At 45.0% G+C, this 23,719-nt stretch overlaps 1 protein-coding gene across 1 annotated transcript in view; it reads right to left on the bottom strand.

The window, feature by feature from the left end:
• Window positions 1-1,031: 1,031 nt before the first annotated feature.
• LOC124712461 (diacylglycerol lipase-alpha) overlaps window positions 1,032-23,719 on the bottom strand; it is a 402,074-nt gene continuing 379,386 nt past the window's right edge. Inside the window, exons 16-17 of the mRNA XM_047242757.1 lie at window positions 1,716-2,112; window positions 1,032-1,042 (exon numbers count right to left, since the gene is read on the bottom strand). Coding sequence (XP_047098713.1) covers window positions 1,032-1,042; window positions 1,716-2,112 — 408 coding nt within the window. The remainder of the gene's footprint in view (window positions 1,043-1,715; window positions 2,113-23,719) is intronic.

Here is a 23,719-nt window from a genome sequence, read left to right as displayed (position 1 = left end):
GTCGGTGTTGTTATGAGGAAAAGCTCTCTCTATCGAGGAGATAGTTTGTTCGATTCTGTGAATATCCACGGAAACACAGGCCAACCAATTACGAGACTGTAGTGTACGTCACTCACTCATTCCGACGATCGCTAACACAGTCGACGCGGCTATTTTAAGCCTGTCCGTTTTCTTAAACAAACTGTGCGGTTTGAGCGCTAGATGCGCTGGCAACCGCCGCTGGGGAGCGCTGTAGCGGCAAATCACGGCATGGAACACGTTCTGTGGGATGTAGCAGATCGTTCGGGAGGCTGCAGTCGCCACAACAGCGTAGACGAGAAACGCGTCCCTGTGAAGACGGTTTACCACGTGTACAAGTATGAAACCGGAATTTGCTTGCAGTTATTACACGTCTTTTGTTTGAAAGTGATGAACAATACTTTTTTCAAAATGATCTCCATCTGTTTATACTTGTCTCCCACCTCTCTGGTAGGTCATGAATGCCACGCCAAGAAACTGAAGCAGTCGCGAGTCATTTTCGTACTGTTTCATACGAATTGAAGCGTTGTTCAGCGAGAGCGTGTCCCAATGATGCAAACAGATGACAATCGGACGAAGCCAAGTCTTGAGAATAAGCCGCATGCCCTGGTATCTCCCAACTGAACGCCTCGATCGTTTTTTCCTGACACGTTTTGCCGTGTGTGATGGGGCGTTATCATGGACTAATATGACTCTGTGTTGCCTTTCTCCATATTCTGGTCGTTTTTCACGTAATGCTCGATTTAAATCGATCATTTGCTGTTGGCAGTGATCGGTGTTAATGGTTTCATCTGGTTTTAGCAGCTCATAATAGATGACACCGTTCTGATCCCACCAAACACAGAGCATTGTCTTCTTTCCAAAGCGATTTGGTCGTGCAGTGGGTGTCGATGGTTGGCTGAATTCACTCGTGATTTACAACGCTTAGGATTCTCAAAATTTATCCATTTTTCCTCACCTGTCAATATATTTGATGGAGAAGCTACTTTGCTTTGTATCTGGAGAACAGCACTTCACAAGTGGTCTTTCGATTTGCAAAAATTGGAAATTTGTGGTAAGGTCTTATGGGACCAAATTGCTGAGGTCATCGGTCCCTAAGCTTAGACACTATTTAATCTAACTTACGCTGAGGATAATACACACACTCATGCCCGAGGGAGGACTCGAACCTCCGGCGGAGGGAGTCACACGTTTCGATTTGCTAGGCGTCTTTCTTTCAGTTCGTGCAGAATCCATTTTCCCTGTTCTGCACCTTTACCACAGCTTTCGACCGAAGAGAAACGTCTTTCTGCGTCACATTCAATTCTTCCGCGAGTTCCTGACGAGTATCATCTTCATCCAATGCTTGCAATTTCTTGTCTGGGAACTTTTTCGGTGGTTTCCTGTGCTCGTCGTTTCTCACGTCGGAATCACCACTTACGAATTTTTTGAACGACTCGAAACACTTTGTTTTCCCAAGAGCATTCTGCCGAAAGCTTCGTTAAGCATTTGATGCGATTCTGCAGCAGTGTTCTTCAAATGACAACAAAAAATCAATGGTGTCCACAAATTGTAGTTCGTAGGCACAAAGCTCCGATGCATGGAACTTTGGTTACTGTGCGTTGACATTCGTCGTCAGCCATTACAGGAAGCGGACGGCGCTGTAGACGCGGTTTCAGGGGCCCTACACCGCCTGTAGAGAAATTCCAGTTTGGTACTCGTGCAGCTGGTGCCTGCGCCGCCTGCTGGGGTACTCACCGAGTCGTCGGAGGAGGAGGGCGTGCCGCGCACGCTGAGGAAGGCCTCGCTGGAGGTGCGCCGGCCGCTGGTGCGCTCCCAGTCGTCGCTCGAGGTGGCCGTCGCCGTCGTCTGGCGCGCCGACGCGAAGCTCAGGTCGTCGGCCGACGAGGTGGCCGGCCGGGTGGCCGCCGAGGCGGCGGAGGCGCTGGGCGTCGAGGCGGAGGGCGGGGGCGGCGGGGGCGGCGCGGGCCCGTCGGCGAGCAGCCAGCTGGCGCGCGAGCTGATGCTCGACACCTCGGACAGCGACTCGGGGGTGGCCAGCGGCGCCAGCCCGAACCACTCGTCGTGCAGGCCGTCCTGCGCCGGGATCGTCACCTGCCGAGAGCCAAGCCAGCCTCACTCCCCCATCACGGTGATGGAGCAGCCTCCAACAGCGACATTAACAATTCTCAAGCTTCCTCTCAGACTGATACTGTGTGCCGGATCGAGACTCGAATTCAATACCTTTGCCTTTCGCGGGCAAGTGCTCTACCGTCTGAGGTACCCTAGAGCGACTCTCGACCCTTGCCGGCCCGGGATGGCTGAGCGGTTCTAGGCGCTACAGTCTGGAACCGAGCGACCGCTACGGTCGCAGATTCGAATCCTGCCTCGGGCATGGGTGTGTGTGATGTCCTTAGGTTAGTTAGGTTTAAGTAGTTGTAAGTTCTAGGGGACTGATGACCTCAGAAGTTAAGTCCCATAGTGCTCAGAGCCATTTGAGCCATTTGAGTCTCGACCCTTCCTCACACCCTTACTTCCTCCCGTACCTTCTCCTATCTTCCAGACTTCACTCATGGAAGAAAGGATATTGCAGAGTCGTGGCCCAGCCACAGCCTGGGGAGACGAGGTACTGGTGGTTCAAATGGTTCAAATGGTTCTGAGCACTAAGGGACTGAACATCTATCAGTCCCCTAGAACTTAGACCTACTTAAACCTAACTAACCTAAGGACATCAGACACATCGATGCCCGAGGCAGGATTTGAACCTCTGACCGTAGCAGTCACGCGGTTCCGGACTGAAGCACCTAGAACCGCTCGGGCACCACGACCGGCGGTACTGGTGTCAAGTAACGGTGTGAGGACGTGTCGTGAGTTGCGCTTAGGTACCTCAGTTGGTAGAGCACTTGCCTGCAATAATCAAAAGTGCCGAGTTCGAGTCTCGGTCCGGCACACAGTATTAATCTGACAAGAAGTTTCATATCAGTGCACACTACACTGCAGAGAGAAAATTTCATTCAGGAAATATCTCCCAGGCTGTGGCTAAACCGTCTCCGCAATATCCTTTGTTCCAGGAGTGCTAGTCCTCCAGGTTTTGCAGGAGAGCTTCTGTAAAGTTTGGGAGATAGTAGCCCACTTCCTTAGCTGAGTGGTTTGGATGTGCTGACTGACACAGCACCCGCTACTTAAGGCGCTAATAAAAAAAGTAAAATAAAAATAAAAAACTCATTATGTTTAATTTTCATGGCTCTCCCGTGGTTTCCTTCGCTTTATACTTCCTCAACTCATCATAACTCTATGTTAGTCGTACTGGGAGTAAGATTATACGGCGGGCCAACACCTGAAGTGCCTTTATCTCTTTCTTCTCTCTTAATCCCTTTTTTACTATCCAGGGGAAGATGACAAACAAAAAAATAGCTCTCTGAGTAGACTGTTCAGACCATAAAACCGACATCTACCATGGAGAAAAAGAAAACTGGTCAAGGCCTTTGACTGCTATGCCGCAGGCGCGGGTTCAATTCCCAGTTGGGTCGAAGATTTTTTCCGTTTGGGGACTGGGTGTTGTGCTGCCTACGTCATCACCGACATGCGAGTTGCCCAATGTGGCATCAGCTGATAAGATTTACGACTGGGCGGCCGAACTTCCCGACGCGGGGACACCTCGTCGTCAGTGCCATTTGGATGGTAGGAGACGATGCGCAGCTGGAAGTAAAGCTGTGAGGACGGGTTGTGAGTCGTGCTTGGGCAGCTCAATCATACCTGGCACGGTGGTAACTCAGTGTGTTTGGTCAAACGGTTAGTTGTTCTCTGTAATAAAGAAGCTGAGTGAACTGAATAAAGAAACTGAATGATGAATTGAACGAGTGTCATGGGACACGAGACGTCCGCCCCGAATCAATGCAACGAACAAAAAGTCGGTAGAGCAATTGCTTGCGAAATGTAGGGGTCCCTAGTTGGAGCCTCAATGCGGCACACAGTTTTAATCTGCTAGGAAGTACACTCCGCTGCAGAGTCGAAATTTCATTCTGGAGTTTTCAACGACTATTAAAAATTTCTCACAGTCTTTTTTTAAAGATCAAGTGAAGACTGTTACAAGCTAATACCGGCTAATATCGGAGATGGACAAAAATATGGAAGCATCGAAAACAGAATACATTACCGTGCCTAATACGGTGTACGAAAACTGTTGGTATTCGAAACATCTGCCACTCAGCTAGGAATGGATAAATACAGATTTTTATACTTTTCATGGGAATGTCATACCATTCTTCCTGAAACACAGTGCCAAGTTCAGGCACCGATACTGGAAATGGATGATGATCAGGCACCCTTGTCTCCAACATAGACCAGAAACGGTCAATAATATTGAGATCTGGTGGCGGTAATGGCCAGGGGAGATACGACAGTTCATCCACGTGCCCACCGAGCGAGGTAGCGCAGTGTTTAGCACACTGCACTCGCATTCGGGACGACGACAGTTCAAACCCGCTTCCGGCCATCCTGATTTAAATTTTCTTTGACTTCCCTAAATCGCTTCAGGCAAATGCCGGGATGGTTCCTTTGAAAGGGCATAGGCGACATCCTGTCCCATCCTTCCTTAATCCGTTGGGACCGATGACCTCGCTGTTTGGTCTCCTCCCTGAATCAAACAACTAACCAATCTTGTGCCCACAAAACTAGTCTTGGGACAGGGGTTCTTGTGGTCTTCGAACACAATATCCCCTTTTGGCAACAAACACTACAGTGGGATGGACCTGGTCAGCCAAAATGGCCACGTAATCAAATGGTTCAAATGGCTCTGAGCACTATGGGACTTAACTTCTGAGGTCCTCAGTCCCCTAGAACTTAGAACTACTTAAACCTAACTAACCTAAGGACGTCACAAACATCCATGCCCGAGGCAGGATTCGAACCTGCGACCGTAACCGTCGCGCAGTTCCACACTGTAGCGCCTAGAACCGCTCGGCCACCCTGGCCGGCGCCACATAATCATTGACAGCAATGCTACTTTGCAGAGTAACCATAGGGCCCACAGAATAAGGTATGGTTGTCCAAATCACCACCGATCCTCTTCCATCTATCACCCTTGGGGCCTACACTCGGTGAGATGTTCGAAAGTATCTGAAGCAAGATTCATCCGACCAAATGACGTCCATCGCTCCACAGTCCAGGTTTCGTCTCCACGTTTCCCTGTTACGGGCATTTGCATTACCGATGAATGGTTTTGGAATTCCAGTTCGCTCTGCAGTTGCCAACTAGTGGACCTCCTTTGTGTTGGTTTGCTGCTGACAGGGTTCGCAAGTGCGACATTCAGTTCTGCACTGACTCTTGCTGTTATCATTCTTTTATTTGCCGTGACATCGCCCTTGAATGACCTTCCGTCACGCTCACTCGAGGCACTCTCTCGTCGTTGTGACTTAGCGGATGACGCATTCCAGTTTTCGCTATATCGGGTATAAATCTTCGTCACGGTGTCCCTTGAAACACCTTACTCTTCGGCGATCTCGGTTACGGAAGCACCCAACATACAAGCACCAACAATCTGGCTATGTTAGAATTCACTTAGTTCATCTACATCTACATCTACATTTATACTCCGCAAGCCACACAACGGTGTGTGGCGGAGGGCACTTTACGTGCCACTGTCATTACCTCCCTTTCCTGTTCCAGTCGCGTATGGTTCGCGGGAAGAACGACTGTCTGAAAGCCTCCGTGCGCGCTCTAATCTCTCTAATTTTACATTCGTGATCTCCTCGGGAGGTATAAGTAGGGGGAAGCAATATATTCGATACCTCATCCAGAAACGCACCCTCTCGAAACCTGGCGAGCAAGCTACACCGAGATGCAGAGCGCCTCTCTTGCATAGTCTGCCACTTGAGTTTGTTAAACATCTCCGTAACGCTATCACGGTTACCAAATAACCCTGTGACGAAACGCGCCGCTCTTCTTTGGATCTTCTCTATCTCCTCCGTCAACCCGATCTGGTGCGGATCCCACACTGATGAACAATACTCAAGTATAGGTCGAACGAGTGTTTTGTAAGCCACCTCCTTTGTTGATGGACTACATTTTCTAAGGACTCTTCCAATGAATCTCAACCTGGTACCCGCCTTACCAACAATTAATTTTATATGATCATTCCACTTCAAATCGTTCCGCACGCATACTCCCAGATATTTTACAGAAGTAACTGCTACCAGTGTTTGTTCCGATATCATATAATCATACAATAAAGGATCCTTCTTTCTATGTATTCGCAATACATTACATTTGTCTATGTTAAGGGTTAGTTGCCACTCCCTGCACCAAATGCCTATCCGCTACAGATCTTCCTGCATTTCGCTACAATTTTCTAATGCTGCAACTTCTCTGTATGCTACAGCATCATCCGCGAAAAGCCGCATGGGACTTCCGACACTATCTACTAGGTCATTTATATATATTGTGAAAAGCAATGGTCCCATAAAACTCCCCTGTGGCACGCCAGAGGTTACTTTAACGTCTGTAGACGTCTCTCCATTGATAACAACATGCTGTGTTCTGTTTGCTAAAAACTCTTCAATCCAGCCACACAGCTGGTCTGATATTCCGTAGGCTCTTACTTTGTTTATCAGGCGACAGTGCGGAACTGTATCGAACGCCTTCCGGAAGTCAAGAAAAATAGCATCTACCTGGGAGCCTGTATCTAATATTTTCAGGGTCTCATGAACAAATAAAGCGAGTTGGGTCTCACGCGATCGCTGTTTCCGGAATCCATGTTGATTCCTACTTAGTACATTCTGGGTTTCCAAAAACGACATGATACTCGAGCAAAAAACATGTTCTAAAATTCCACAACAGATCGACGTCAGAGATATAGGTCTATAGTTTTGCGCATCTGCTCGACGACCCTTCTTGGAGACTGGGACTACCTGTGCTCTTTTCCAATCATTTGGAACCTGTTAGAAGGGGGGCAAGTTCTTTCGCGTACTCTGTGTAGAATCGAATTGGTATCCCGTCAGGTCCAGTGGACTTTCCTCTGTTGAGTGATTCCAGTTGCTTTTCTATTCCTTGGACACTTATTTCGATGTCAGCCATTTTTTCGTTTCTGCGAGGATTTAGAGAAGGAACTGCAGTGCGGTCTTCCTCTGTGAAACAGCTTTGGAAAAGATGTTTAGTATTTCAGCTTTACGCGTGTCATCCTCTGTTTCAATGCCATCATCATCCCGGAGTGTCTGGATATGCTGTTTCGAGCCACTTACTGATTTAACGTAAGACCAGAACTTCCTAGGATTTTCTGTCAAGTCGGTACATAGAATTTTACTTTCGAATTCACTGAACGCTTCACGCATAGCCCTCCTTACGCTATCTTTGACATCGTTTAGCTTCTGTTTGTCTGAGAGGTTTTGGCTGCGTTTAAACTTGGAGTGAAGCTCTCTTTGCTTTCGCAGTAGTTTCCTAACTTTGTTGTTGTACCACGGTGGGCTTTTCCCGTCCCTCACAGTTTTACTCGGCACGTACCTGTCTAAAACGCATTTTACGATTGCCTTGAACTTTTTCCATGAACACTCAACATTGTCGTTGTCGGAACAGAAATTTTCGTTTTGATCTGTTAGGTAGTCTGAAATCTGCCTTCTATTACTCTTGCTAAACAGATAAACCTTCCTCCCTTTTTTTATATTCCTATTAACTTCCATATTCAGGGATGCTGCAACGGCCTTATGATCACTGATTCCCTGTTCTGTACATACAGAGTCGAAAAGTTCGGGTCTGTTTGTTATCAGTAGGTCCAAGATCTTATCTCCACGAGTCGGTTCTCTGTTTAATTGCTCGAGGTAATTTTCGGATAGTGCACTCAGTATAATGTCACTCGATGCTCTGTCCCTACCACCCGTCCTAAACATCTGAGTGTCCCTGTCTATATCTGGTAAATTGAAATCTCCACCTAAGACTATAACATGCTGAGAAAATTTATGTGAAATGTATTCCAAATTTTCTCTCAGTTGTTCTGCCACTAATGCTGCTGCGTCGGGAGGTCGGTAAAAGGAGCCAATTATTAACCTAGCTCGGTTGTTGAGTGTAACCTCCACCCATAATAATTCACAGGAACTATCCACTTCTATTTCACTACAGGATAAACTACTACTAACAGCGACGAACACTCCACCACCGGTTGCATGCAATCTATCCTTTCTAAACACCGTCTGTACCTTTGTAAAAATTTCAGCAGAATTTATCTCTGGCTTCCACCAGCTTTCTGTACCTATAACGATTTCGGCTTCGGTGCTTTCTATCAGCGCTTGAAGTTTCGGTACTTTACCAACGCAGCTTCGACAGTTTACAATTACAATACCGATTGCTGTTTGTTCCCCGCATGTCCTGACTTTGCCCTGCACCCGTTGAGGCTGTTGCCCTTTCTGTACTTGCCCAAGGCCATCTAACCTAAAAAACCGCCCAGCCCACGCCACACAACCCCTGCTACCCGTGTAGCCGCTTGTTGTGTGCAGTGGACTCCTGACCTATCCAGCGGATCCCGAAACCCCACCACCCTATGGCGCAAGTCGAGGAATCTGCAGCCCACACGGTCGAAGAACCGTCTCAGCCTCTGATTCAGGCCCTCCACTCGGCTCTGTACCAAAGGTCTGCAGTCAGTCCTGTCGACGATGCTGCAGATGGTGAGCTCTGCTTTCATCCCGCTAGCGAGACTGGCAGTCTTCAGCAAATCAGATAGCCGCCGGAAGCCAGAGAGGATTTCCTCGGATCCATAGCGACACACATCATTGGTGCCGACATGAGCGACCACCTGCAGAATGGTGCACCCTGTACCCTTCATGGCATCCGGAAGGACCCTTTCCACATCTGGAATGACTCCCCCCGGTATGCACACTGAGTGCACATTGGTTTTCTTCCCCTCTCTTGCTGCCATATCCCTAAGGGGCCCCATTACGCGCCTGACGTTGGAGCTCCCAACTACCAGTAAGCCCACCCTCTGCGACCGCCCGGATCTGAGGGGCGACCTCTGGAACAGGACAAGCAGCCATGTCCGGCCGAAGATCAGTATCAGCCTGAGACAGAGCCTGAAACCGGTTCGTCAGACAAACTAGAGAGGCCTTCCTTTCAACCCTCCGGAATGTCTTTCGCCCCCTGCCGCACCTTGAGACGACCTCCCACTCTACCACAGGTGAGGGATCAGCCTCAATGCGGGCAGTATCCCGGGCAACCACAGTCGTAGTCCGATCGGGGGATGCGTGGGACGAGCTGGCCGTCCCCGACAAACCCCCATCCGGAACCCCACAGTGATGCCCATTTGCAACAGCCTCAAGCTGTGTGACCGAAGCCAACACTGCCTGAAGTTGGGAGTGAAGGGTTGCCAACTCAGCCTGCATCCGAACACAGCAGTTGCAGTCCCTATCCATGCTAAAAACAGTTGTGCAAAGAACGTCTGAACTAATCTACAGAGAGCGCAAACAAATCGACACAAAATTTAAACGGTTATTAAAATACAAGATTGCCTAGTAAATGCAGTAATGCTGCTACTTGCGCACTGCTGACACTGCTCGGCGGCGGAAGGAGACTACGCGTTTTTACACTATTCAGGTACTAAAACGCGATGCTACAACTCTCAAATACTATAATACGTCATAAATTTATGAATTAGACAATGCAAGTACCAAAAACACGCAAAGAAATTAAGAATTAAACTATGTAGCAAATGAGTGAGCTAGGAGTATACGACTTGCTGCTGCAGCTGCTTATCCAACGACGGCAGGGGTAATGCACTCACAACTACACAGAACACTCTTCTGACCACGAGTGACACATACAACGTACTGCCGACACTGCACACGACCCGTGCAGGCTTGACTGGCATCTGCGTTTATGATCAAGCATGCATTTCTCTCGTATTTCCATATTTCTGTGCATCACTCCCTCGCCTTCTGGTTCTTACAGTTGCGGACCATCGACGTCTTCTAACGCTAACTGGTGTATTATTATTGCGGAGAAGCATTTACCGTCTTCAAGTAATGAAGATGACTGTATAAGAGTTTTATTTGTTAGTCGCAAATACGGTGAAGCACGAACCAAACGAAATTCTGTACTCCTAAAATCTTAGCACCAGCACGGAGCAGAGCCTGACCGGATGTTTCCTGCACAGAAGAAAGCGACGACAGTGGGACAGGAGGTAAAACTTTAATTTATTTCCACCCAACTCCGATAGCCTTCATGCAAAATAGGAATCTAGACTCCAACAACTACGGGGAAAATGAGACCGGGAAGCACCTTGAGAAAGGTGTAGCTCTACGTTTAGAGAACAATGGAAAAACTAGTAGACGCCGACCTCAGGTTGCGTTTCCCGAGCCTGCGACTTACCGCAGAGGATAGATTAAGGAAAGGCAACGCTGCGTTTATAGTATTTGTACACGCAGAGTAAGCTTTTGACAATGTGGTCTGGACTACATTCTCTGAAAGTCGGAAGGCACTAGAGATATAATAAAGCGAGGGGAAGCTTTTCTACAGTTTGTAGCGAAACCACATTACAGAGATAAGAGTCGAAGAACACAAAAGCAAAGCAGTACTTGAAAAGGGAGTGATCTGGGGTTGTAGACTGCTCCCCACGTTATTCAAACTGCTCATTGAGTCAGTTATGAAGGAAACCAAGGAGGGACTTGGAGAAAGAATTAAAGTTAAGAGAGAAGAAAAAAAAGTTTTGAACTTTGCCGGTGACGGTGCAGTTCTGTCAGAAACAGCAAAGGGCCTGCAAAAACGGTAGATCGGAGTGGGCAATCTCCTGTAACGAGGTTGCAGGTCGAGTTAAATGTGGCGACGCTGGAATTAGACACTAGAAGCTGTACATGAGCAGAATAACTGATGGTACCTTAAGCAAAGATGTTCAAAATCCATACTGGCAATAGCAGGAAAAGCATTTCCGGAAAAAAAGAAATTCGATATCGAATTTAAATTTAAGTGTTAGAGTCTCTTTTTTTTGAGGTTATTTGCGTGGAGTCAGCCTTCTAGGTAACTGAAACATGGAAAATAAACATTTCAGACAAGAAGAAAATAGAAGCTTTTGAAATGCGGTGTTACGGAAGAATACTGAAGTTAAAGTTCGTTGATTGAATATGTAGTGAGGAGGTCCACCTACTGATTCATACTGACCAGGAAAGAAATTTGCGGCACAACTTGGCTAAAAGAATGAATCGGTTGATAGGACATAAAACTACGCATAAAGACGATTTGACCACAGTAAAGGCTCAAATCAATGAGGAGCTTCAGTACATATACTGGTCTCAAGATAGCGTAGTCTCGGATGCAGAGCTGCATCAAACCAATCTTTGAACCGAAGATCACAACGTCATCGTAGCTCAAGATCTCGGCAGAGCGCACACCGGAACTCCTTCCACTGCCTGGTATTTCATCGGTTACGAACACGGGCTGTGTGCTCACGCCGATACAGCAGTGCAATCACACATTAATCTCCACGTTCTGCTGTTTACGTCATACCAAGAACACACAAAATGTGTGCTAGCACAAGAGGTATTCATAAAGTTTTAAGTACCACCTGGAAAAAGTGAAGAGCAACAACACCGAAATTGTAATTCTTCAGGCTTTCCTGGCGAGGCTTTGTCATATTGAACAATCGGGTCTTTCTTGCACGATATTTCAACTGCGTGACTCATAGTCTTATCCAAGTGCTGTATGATACTGATTCTAGAGCGAAAGGAGTCCGACATTTCTGCATCTTTGCTAGATATTCGATCGACGCACCTTATCTTCAGCATTCTAACGTAACACCGCATTTCAAAAGCTTCTATTGTCTTCTTGGCTGAACTGTCTGTTGTTGATGTTCCACTTGTGTAAAAGGATAACTGACCTCAAAACATACTTTCTAATACTTAAATTTAAATTCGATGTCAACGAATTTCTCTTTTTTTCAAAAATGCTTATTCAACGTGACAAAACCGAAATTACTGCATGTAGGATATTTCCAGTAGCAGCAAACCTAAGTCTTTATGGAAGGAACCTGAAGCAACTCAACTGTTTCCAGTACGTGAGTAGCAGAATAACAGAGAATGGTATATCATGCCAAGGGATTAAATGCTGAATTTCACAAGCTAAAAAAATCATTCAACAACTAGAGTAAGCTACTAGTATCAAACTGAACCCTAGGAAGCAGCATCTAAAAACTTTTTGTTTCAACCGTTCCCGCATACGGCTCGGAGCCATAAGAGAAAAAATGGCAGGTTTTTGAGGCATGGTGTTGGAGAAGAGTTCAAAGATTCATGGACAGAGAGAATGACCAATGAAGAAGTGTTCAACATAGGAGACATAAGATCGTTTTGGAGAAGGACCAAAGGGACCGATGAGTTACTTAGTTCGTTAGTTACTTTCGTGTTCCATGGATGTTTTTGCATAATACGTCTTAATGATGTGGAACGAGTCATTCTACATTCATATCGCAAACTAATTTGTAAATATGGCTTCAAGCTGAACATTTATAAGAATTTTGTTTTTAATATAGATATGAGTTAGCAATTCCTACCCATCACCTATTACACATTACAATAATAGAAATTCTTTTACCGATTAGAAGGAGTTGTCAATGAGGAACTTTTTCAATTTTTTAACACATTTTACTTTGCTGTCTCTCAGACATTTTCTATCCTCAGGTAATTGAACAAAAATTTTAGTTGCAGCATTGTGCACTTCTGTTTGTGGTAAAGAAAGCCTTAATGTGGAGTAATTAATCTAATTTTTCCTTCTGGTATTGAATTACATACATCATTGTTCCCGTTGAACTGCAATCGATTATTTGCAACGGACTGCATGGGCGAAGAAATATACTGTGATCAGTAGTCTCAATGCCTTAACACCTTAAATAGATGTCTACAACATGACTGTTGGTGAGCACTAAATATTATTCTTACAGCACGTTTTTGAGCAATGAAGACTTTATTAAATATGAGTTTCTCCAGAACATTATTCCATATGACATTACAGGCACTGAAACCTGACTACAGCCGGAAATTTTTGCGAAGGATCTAACATTTTTGAGAAAGGATCGTCTAAGTATAGCTGGCGGCGGCGTGTTTGTTGCTGTTAGAAGTAGTTTATCTTGTAGCGGAACTGAAGTAGATGGTTCCTGTGAGTTAGTATGAGTAGAGATCATTCTTGGAAACAGGAATAAAATAATAATTGGATCCTTTTATCCTTTTACCGACCTCCCAACTCAGATGATACATTTGCTGAAAGATTCAAAGAAAACTTGAGTCTAATTTCAAACACATAACCGACTCATACAATCATAGTTGACGGGGACTTTAATTTACCGTAGATATATTGGTGAATGCACATGTCTGAATTCGGAGGTACGTATAAAATATCATCCGAAGTTGTGCTAAACACATTCTCTGAAAATTATGTCGTGCAATTAGTTCATGAGCCCATTCGAACAGTAAACGGTTGTGTAAACACACTTGACCTCTGAGCAACAAATGATCCTGAGTCAATAACGATCATCAAAACAACAACTGGGACTAGTGAACAAAGGGTTGTCGTAGCGAGACTGAATACCATAACACTCAAATCCACCAAAAATCAACGAAAATATATCTATTCAAGAAAGCAGATAAAAATTCACTTGACGCCTCCCTGATAGATAATCTCCACTCCTTCCAAATTAATAATGTAAGTGTAGACCAGATGTGGCTTGAATTCAAGGAAGTATCGGCAGCAATTGAGAGATTTATACCAAATAAATTAACAAACGATGGAGCTGTTCCCCCTTGGTACACAAAACGGGTCAGAACACTGTTGCAGACACAACGGAAGAAAACATGCCAAATTTAAATAGACGCAAAATCCCCAAGATTGGCGATCTTTTACAAAAGCTCGAAATTTAGTGCAGTCTACAGTGGGACATGCTTATAACAGTTTCCATAACGAAACTTTGTCTGGCAACCTGACAGAAAGCCGGCCGTGGTGGCCAAGCGGTTAAAGGCGCTACAGTCTGGAACCGCGCGGCCGCTACGGTCGCAGGTTCGAATCCTGCCTCGGGCATGGATGTGTGTGATGTCCTTAGGTTAGTTAGGTTTAAGTAGTTCTAAGTTCTAGAGGACTGATGACCTTAGAAGTTAAGTTCCATAGTGCTCAGAGCCATTTGAACCATTTGAACCTGACAGAAAACCCAAAGAGATTCTGGTCGTGTGTAAAGTATCCTAGCGACAGGACAAAACCAATGCCTTCTGTGCGGGATAGGAATGGAAATACTATCGATGACAGTGCTGCTAAAGCAGAGTCACTAAAGACAGCCTTCCGAAATTCCTTCACCAAAGAAGACGAAGTAAATATTCCAGACTTCGAATAAAAAACAGCTGCCAACATGAGTAACTTAGAAGTAGATACTCTTGGAGCAGTGAAGCAACTTAAATCACTCAATAAAAACAAGCTTACGTTCGAGACTGTATACCAGTTAGGTTCCTTTCACAGTGTGCTGACGCAATAGCGGCATATTTAACACTTACAACCTCTGACCGTATTAGTTGAATCACTTAATATAACTTTCTACATTCTTTTAGTCAGATATGACATTATCCATTGATTGACTGTACCCATAAATCTTCAATTAATATAGGAGAGTACTCTGATTCACACAGTCAAATGTCTCAGTCAAGTCCCAGGAAATACCAACTTGCGCTATTTTATTATTTAATTCTTGTAAAATTTAGTGAGTGAGCATGTAAATGGAATTCTCAGTAGAGCAACTCTTCTGAAACCCAAACTGTGATTTGCTGACGCTGTTATTGTTGTTTAGGTGAGATACTATTCTCGAATATTGAGCTTCTCAAAAATTTTGGGAAATGATGTCAGCAGTGAAACTGGATGTTGACTATTGACATTTCTCCTGTCACATTTCTTAAACAGATGTTTAACATCAGCATATTTCAGTCTCTCTCTAAAATGCCTTGTGTTAGTGACACATTAGATATTTCAGCTAAGACTGGACTCTATTGGGAACACCACCAAAAACAGATGAGGTTTTATTTTTGAGAGACATAGGTCATACACTCATATGATTGAATTTTATGAGAGTTACTTTTTCAAGATACAGTTGTGATTATTCTCTTGAACTGTTTGTCCCTATACTTTTTAGCATATTTAAGAAACGATTATTACAGATATTTGCTAGCTGTGACTCGTCATTTACAGCCCTTCCACTCAGTTCAACACTGATGTTATCGTGGTCTGTGGCTGGTTGCCCTACCTCTCGTTTCGGAAGCAGCTACATTCTATATAGCCTTAAGTCTGTTTTCAGGGTTACTGCTTTCTGATATTACGTGCATTTTGCTGTTGTTGTTGTTGTGGTCTTCAGTCCTGAGACTGGTTTGATGCAGCTCTCCATGTTACTCAATCATGTGCAAGCTCCTTCATCTCCCAGTACTTACTGCAACCTACATCCTTCTGAATCTGCTTAGTGTATTCATCTCTTGGTCTCCCTCTACGATTTTTACCCTCCACGCTGCCCTCCAATGCTAAATTGGTGATCCCTTGATGCCTCAGAATATGTCCTACCAACCGGTCCCTTCTTCTTGTCAAGTTGTGCCACAAGCTCCTCTTCTCCCCAATTCTATTCAATACCTCCTCGTTAGTTATGTGATCTACCCATGTAATCTTCAGCATTCTTCTGTAGCACCACATTTCGAAAGCTTCTATTCTCTTCCTGTCCGAACTATTTATCGTCCATGTTTCACTTCCATACAAGGCCACACTCCATACAAATATTTTCAGAAACGACTTCCTGACACTTAAATCAATACTCGATGTTAACAAATTTCTCTTCTTCAGAAATGCTTTCCTTGCCATTGCCAGTCTACATTTTATATCCTCTCTACTTCGACCATCATCAGTTATTTTGCTCCCCAAATAGCAAAACTCATTCACTACTCTAAGTGTCTCATTTCCTAATCTAATTCCCTCAGCATCACCCGACTTACTTTGACTACATTCCATTATCATCGGTTTGCTTTTGTTGATGTTCATCTTATATCCTCCTCTCAAGACACTGTCCATTCCATTCAACTGCTCTTCCAAGTCCTTTGCTGTCTCTGACAGAATTACAATGTCAAGAGTTAATAAATTTCTCTCTTGAACACCTACACAGGCATCGTCCTTTCATTGTGGAATTAAAAGTTGGGGAAAAATGTAGATCGAGAGGAGAGGAAAACCAAGACATCTGTAGAACAGGCAGATGAAACAAGATCTGGGACTATCGTACTCGTAACTGAAGTGATACCGGACAAGGTGGCGCAATCCTTAGCACACTGGACTCGCATACGGGAGGACGACGGTTCAAAGCCGCGTCAGGCCATCCTGATTCTGGTTTTCCGTGATTTCCCTAAATCACTTCAGGCAAATGCTGCGATGGTTCCTGTGCAAGGGCACGGCCGTCTTCCTTCCCCATCCTTTCCTAATCCGGTGGGATCGATAACCTCGCTGTTTGGTCCCCTCCCCCAAATCAGGCAAGCAAGCAACTAGAGTGATCTGCAAACGATAGGGGAAAATGAAGAACGAGAATTGTTGTCGACCCATATAGGGATTAGGAATGAAATATTATAAAGAGGAAGAAGGATTTTCGGTTTGTCTGCACGTACATGATTGCAGTCCTGGTGCACACTGAAATCATTGCGCCACAGCAGCGTAGCGCGCCGCTCCACGAGCCAAAACGAAATGGCACAGCTGATGAAAAAGTTGACTGTCGTGCTGCAATCCGTTTTCTGCATTTGAAGAGCAACAACGCTGCAACTGTCCACACTGACTTGGTGGAGGACGATTGTAAAAATTAACCGTCCTATGAAACGGTGCTTCGGTGGCGGGGATGAGTTCGAAGGAAGTGGCAGGCAGCGTCATTGTGAGGAACAGGGAATCGCGAGAGAAATGCCGATCTGTGTGTTCGAAGATGGACGTATCACAGACCAGGCAGTTGTTCAAAAGGTGAAAACCACTAGCATATCTGTTTCCAACATTTTCACGTCGTTTAAAAATGTTAGGACGCCGCAGTTCACTTTACACAAAACACATATGGTTGGTTTGTTTGGGGGTGGAGACCAGACAGCGAGGTCATCGGTCTCATCGGATTAGCGAAGTACGGGGAAGGAAGTCGGCCGTGCCCTTTCAAAGGAACCATCCCGGCATTTGCCCTGAGCGATTTAGGGAAATCACGGAAAACCTAAATCAGGATGGCCGGACGCGGGATTGAACCGTCGTTCTCCCGAATGCGAGTCCAGTGTGCTAGCCACTGCGCCACCTCGCTCCGTCAAAACACATATGCACATGCAGATTTTCCGAAGCAATAATTAAAACTTTATGACTCCGCCTCATGTAAAGGCAAATAGGGCATGATACAATACAAAACTTGTAGACAACAAACACCCTAAACCGAGTTTGTAAAACACTGAAAGCTGGAAAGTAAGAGCGCAGTTTACGTTTCGCGAGATCAGGTTACTGTAGCGGAGTAGTAAGTCGTGTAGGCGCGGCAAAAGAAATTCCCCAACAGCCGTCAGCTTTCAGCTGGACAGCGCTAATAGCTGCAGGCTGAAACAGTAGTCGCGTATCAGCTGTGACCACAGTGTGGCCCTGCCGTAGAGACGTTTACAAAATCGCATTACGTGAGCGGTTGAGCTAGGCGCGGGCAGCTTCCACGCCCAGCCCGCTGCAGCTGTCAGGGGCCTTCTTATGCCGACTCTTTTTATAGTTGAGCATGCCAGACGTAGAGCGTATAGTCGGAGATGCACTGTGGTTTGCATATCGCCGCAATCGCACACACTATTGTTACAGTCTGGAAGGGATCCATATTTTATTAAGTTGTCTTTGGTTCTCGCCACTGAAACCTGTTGCGCTTGCTAGGTCGCCATCTGTTCTACATTTGTGTGGCCGGCGTGTATGACTAACATCACCAGAAAGATCTGTCTGGTATATTGACACTGTGACGTACTGAATTATCGCGTAAAATATCTACATTTACATCGATATTCCACAAGCCACCGTACGGTGCGTGGCAGAGGATACTGTGTTTCACTCGCAAATAGAGCGAGGGTAAAACGACTGCCTATAGGCCTCCGTATGAGCCCTAATTTCTCGTCTCTTATCTTCGTGGTCCTTACGAGCAATGTATGTTGGCGGCAGTAGAATCGTTCGGCAGTCAGCTTCATATGCCGGTTCTCTAAATTTTCTCAATAGTTTTCTCATTTACGTGAACATAGTGTCCGTGGTTGCCTAATAATTCTTGAGAGTATTTTTGTTCTGTCGTTGCAACCACAAAAAAGTGTGTCGCTTTATTGAGGTAAAGCATCGTCAGTGGTCTGTGATTAAGTTATAGGTCGAAAAACAGTTTGCTGAGAATAGGTTGATTTGTATTTACGGTGATTTTTCGGCTGATTTCTCGTTTACATCGGGAAATATCATCTGCTAGCACATCGTTGTTTTTCTGTGTTAGGCACTGATAATTTTAGTCTAAAATTATAAAAATGAGATCAAAATTATCAGTGTCTAACACAGAAAAAAACGATGTGCTAGCAGACAGCATTTCCCGATGAAGGCGAGAAATCAGCCGAAAAATCACCGTAAGTACAAATAACCTATTCTTAGTGAACTCTTTTTCGATCTAAAAGCAAATCAAAACGTAAATAACTTAATTACAGATCACTGATGATGCTTTACCTCAATAAAGCGAAACGCGTATGGTGGAAAAATCACGCATTTTTGTAGTTGCAACGACAGAACAAAAATGCCCTCAAGAATTTCTCACTAGCTTTTCTCGAAAAGAGCGCCCAGGGATTCCCATTGGAGTACCCCAAGCATCTCTGTAATACTTACGCGTTGTTAAAACCTACCGGTAACAAATCTAGCAGACCGCCTCTGAACTGCTTCGATATCTTCCTTCAATCAGACCTGTACGGACCCCAACCCTAGAGCAGTACTCGAGAATAGGTCGCACCAGCGTCCTATATGACTTCTCTTTTACAGGTGAACCACTCCTATTTTCATAGCAAGCACGGACATAAGAAGAACCGCAACACCACAAGATGATTAGGTGAAGGAGTCTTTCCTAAAATTCTGTCATTAAACGAAGTCGGCCATTCGCCTTTCCCACCATAGTTGTCACCTGTTCGTTCCATTTTATATCGCTTTGTAACGATACGCACAGATGTTTAAACGACTTGACAGTGTAGCAGGACACTGGTAATACTGTATCCGAAAATTACAGGTTTGTTCTTCCTACTCAACCACATTACCTTACGATTCTCCACATTTAGGCCTAGCTGCCATTCATCACACCAGCTAGAAATTTTGTCCAAGTCGTATCATCCTACAGTCATTCAACTTCCAACATCTTACTACAAATCACAGAATCATCTCGAACACTCGCCGTCGAAGACAACATACTGGGTTCTTTTACTTACGAAGTCTCCGAGCCACTCGCATATCTGCGAACGGGTTCCATATGCTCGTACCTTCGTTAATAACCTGCAATGGGGTACCGTGTCAAATGCTTTCCAGAAATCTACAAATATGGCATCTGCCTGTTGCCCTTCATCCATAGATCGCAGCATATTATGTGAGAAAAGGGCAAGCTGCGTTTCGCACGAGCGATAGCTTCTACAACCACGCTGATTTGTGGACATAAGCTTGTCAGTCTCAAGAACGGTTATTATATTCGAACTGATAATATACCCAAGGATTCTGCAGCAGACAAAAGTTAGGGATATTGGTCTGTAATTATAATATGTTCGTGGAAGTTCACATCTTGCAAAGCACAATTATTTCTACTGTTGCTCTGTCGTTCCATACTTGTTTTCAACACGCATATGCCCTCATCACTTTCTCTTCTTTATTTTATACTCTACAACTATAGTCCAGTGCCTTTTAGGAAAAGAGCAATAGATATATTATGGCTGTTTAACGTTTTCTTAACTCTCTTGCATTCATTAGTATGTGTATTGCTTTCAGGGCATCCCATTGTAATTTTTCCCACTGTTTTTTTACTGTACAATAACATGAAAACGAAGTGTCAGTGAAGAAGACAGTTGGGTGATGTTGCTACCTATCCGCAATGTTATTCAGTCTGCACATTGGGTAAGTAGTAAAGTAAACCAAAAGAAATTTATGAAGGAAATTAAACTCCAGGGAAAAAAAATGAAAAGCTGAGGATATAATTCTGCCAGAGGTGGTGAAAGGACTTGGGATATGACTTTAATGGACTAGAAGACAGTTGGGTGATGTTGCTACCTATCCGCAATGTTATTCAGTCTGCACATTGGGTAAGTAGTAAAGTAAACCAAAAGAAATTTATGAAGGAAATTAAACTCCAGGGAAAAAAAATGAAAATCTGAGGATATAATTCTGCCAGAGGTGGTGAAAGGACTTGGGATATGACTTTAATGGACTAGATAGCGTGTTGAAACTGATGGACATGAACAAAAGAAAAACAAGGACAATGGAATTTACTAGAATTAAATCCGTGGGTGCTGGGGCAGTCTGATTAGGAAGTAGAATAAAAGTAATAGATGACTCTTTTTACCTGGGCAGTAAAATGAACGATGACGGCCGAAGTAGAACAATACAAAATGCAGAATGGCAGTAGCAATAAAAATTTTCCGAAAAAGAGGAATTTATTCATATCGAATAAAAATTGAAGTGTTACGAAGCCCTTTCCGAAGGCCCTTACCTGGAGTGTAGCCTTGCGCCGAAGTCAGTAAAGAGTTCAGACAAGACGAGAATAGAAGCTTCTGAAATGTGGCACCACAGAAGAATGCTGAAGATCGGTTGGGAAGATTGAGTTACTAATGAAGAGGTATTGAATCGAATTATTGAAAAAGAAAGCAGATGAAGTTTAAGGCACGACTTGACTAAAAGAAAGGATTAGTTAGTAGAATACATACTGAGAGGTCAAGCAATCGTCAATATGGCAATATAGGGACATGCTCTGGTTCGCTTTGTGTTGGAAGTGATGTCTCATTTTTGGTTAGATGACTCAAGTGAAACGCATAGAGCTCGGTAGTACATCACAGACAACGGGCGCTCACAACATCGAAAATAGGCGAGGTATGTAGTGTCTGTTACGTTGAGGTACCTAGTTCACCTTGTACATCAGTGTACGTTTCTTTGCGGACGTGCAGCCTCGCATATGTTTTGATTAAGTCCTGCGCACCAGAGCGATAATCCAGCAGGAAAGTCGTGAGGCTGCCTGATGCAGTTTCGCAACACCCCACCAGGAAAACGCAGAGGTCCACTTGCTTTAACCTCAGCTGATGTTACGTAAGCTTCTTGTTACACTTGCGCACCTTTTTTTAGTTTCCAGGCGTTTCTACGGCGTAGCTGGTTGCAGTACTACTGTTACGTTTTACAGTTTACTCCTTCATTTAGAGCCGGTTTGCTGTCGTTGGATTAGCAGGCAGTACTCTTACTGAGGTGAAACTATACATCCACTCTGTCGACAAAACCAAAAAGGTATTAATGACTGTGAACTTCCAGCTGAAACGTGCAACGTATTTTAAGAGAAAAAGGGATGAAGGATGATTGGGTTTAACGTCCCGTCGACATCGAGGTCATTGGAGACGGAGTGCAAGCACGAATTGTCTCAAGGACGGAGAAGGAAATCGACTGTGCCGTTTCAAAGGGCATTTGCGTAGAGCGATTTAGGGAAATCACAGTTAACCTAAATCTGAATGGCCGAGACGCGGGTTTGAACCGTCGTACTCCCGAATGCGAGTCCAGTGTGCTAACCACTGCGCCACCTCTCTCGGTGTATTTCAAGAGAAGGAGGCTAGAAATAAGAGACAGGGCTGGTGTTACGCCATGTATCACGTTTTGAGAGACTTTCAGGTTTTTCTACAAGAGTACCGCGCGGGATTAGCCGAGCGGTCTGAGGCGCTGCAGTCATGGACTGAGCGGCTGGTCCCGGCAGAGGTTCGACTCCTCCCTCGGGCATGGGTGTGTGTGTGTTTGTCCTTAGGATAATTTAGGTTAAGTAGTGTGTAAGCATAGGGACTGATGACCTCAGCAGTTAAGTCCCATAAGATTTCACACACATTTCTACAAGAGTATTCTCTACACAATCAATGGTTGAAATTTGACGAGAGTAATATAACATTTTGTCACCGGACAATTAAATTTGTCAGAATTTTGACAAAATATGGAAATGGATATCTGTCCAATAATCACTAGTTCTTGTGTGTCAGCTGTTTAGTTATTTGGTTGCGTCACGCGTGAGTCTACTTACGAGAAACGTTACGATCTGAAACGTATCAGTTAAACAAATTTTGTGCACAATTCTCTAAAACGTATATATTCAGCGCATCACAATTAGTAGCAAAAATTTACACATGCTTGGAAATATACCGTAACAGAAGGAAAAACGTTACCGTAAACTGTAAGCATACACTATGTGATCAAAAGTATCCGGATACCCCGAAAAACATACGTTTTTCATATTAGGTGCATTGTGCTGCCACCTACTGCCAGGTACTCCACATCAGCGACCTCAGTAGTCGTTAGACATCTTGAGAGAGCAGAATGGGGCGCTTTCGCGGAACTCACGGACTTCTAACGTGGTCTAGTGACTGGGTGTCATACGTCCGCACGCGAGATTTCCACACTCCTGAACATCAGTAGGTCCACTGTTTCCGATGTGATAGTGAACACAGCACAAAAGCGTACACCCCGACCTCGTCTGTTGACTGACAGAGACCGCCGACAGTTGAAGAGGGTCGTAATGGAAATGGATATGCCTTGTGGTTAGGGCCTCCCGTCGGGTAGACCGTTCACCTGGTGCAAGTCTTTCGAGTTGACGCCACTTCGGCGACTTGTGTGTCGATGGGGATGAAATGATGATGATAAGGACAACACAACACCCAGTCCCTGAGCGGAGAAGATCTCTGACCCAGCCGGGAATCGAACCCGGGCCGTTAGGTATGACATTCCGTCGCGCTGACCACTCAGCTTCCAGGGGCGGACAGGGTCGTAATGTGTAATAGGTAGACATTCATCCAGACCATCACACAGAAATTACAAATTCCATCAGGATCCACTGCAAGTACTATGGCAGTTAGGTGGGAGTTGAGAAAACTTGGATTACATGGTCGAGCGGCTGCTCATAAGCCACACATCGCGCCGGTAAATGCCAAACGGTGCCCCGCTTGGTGTGAGGAGCTTAAACATTGGACGACTGAACAGTGGGAAAACGTTGTGTGGAGTGACGAATCACGGTACACGATGTGGCGATCCGATGGCAGGGTGTGGGTATGGCGAATGCCCAGTGAACGTCATCTGTCAGCGTGTGCAGTGCTAACAGTAAAATTCGGAGGCTGTGGTGTTATAGTGTGGTCGTGTTTTTCATGGAGCGGACACTATCACAGCACAGGCCTACATTGATGTTTTAAGCACCTTCTTGGTTCCCACTGTTGAAGAGCAATTCGGGGATGGCGATTGCATCTTTAAACACGATCGAGCACCTGTTCATAAAGCACGGCCTGTGTCGGAGTGGTTACGCGACAGTAACATCCCTGTAATGTACTGGCTGCACAGAGTCCTGACCTGAATCCTATGGAACACCTTTGGGATGTTTTGGAACGCCGACTTCGTGCCAGACCTCACCGACCGACATCGATACCTCTCCTCAGTGCAGCACTCCGTGAAGCATGGGCTGCCATTCCCCAAGAAACCTTCCAGCACTTGATTGAACGTATGCCTG

Source organism: Schistocerca piceifrons, chromosome 8 (assembly GCF_021461385.2).
Source record: "Schistocerca piceifrons isolate TAMUIC-IGC-003096 chromosome 8, iqSchPice1.1, whole genome shotgun sequence".
NCBI classification, from domain to species: Eukaryota; Metazoa; Arthropoda; class Insecta; order Orthoptera; family Acrididae; genus Schistocerca; species Schistocerca piceifrons.
The sequence above is the reverse complement of the archived record's forward strand: the minus strand, read 5'-3'. Positions and strand labels throughout refer to the sequence as shown.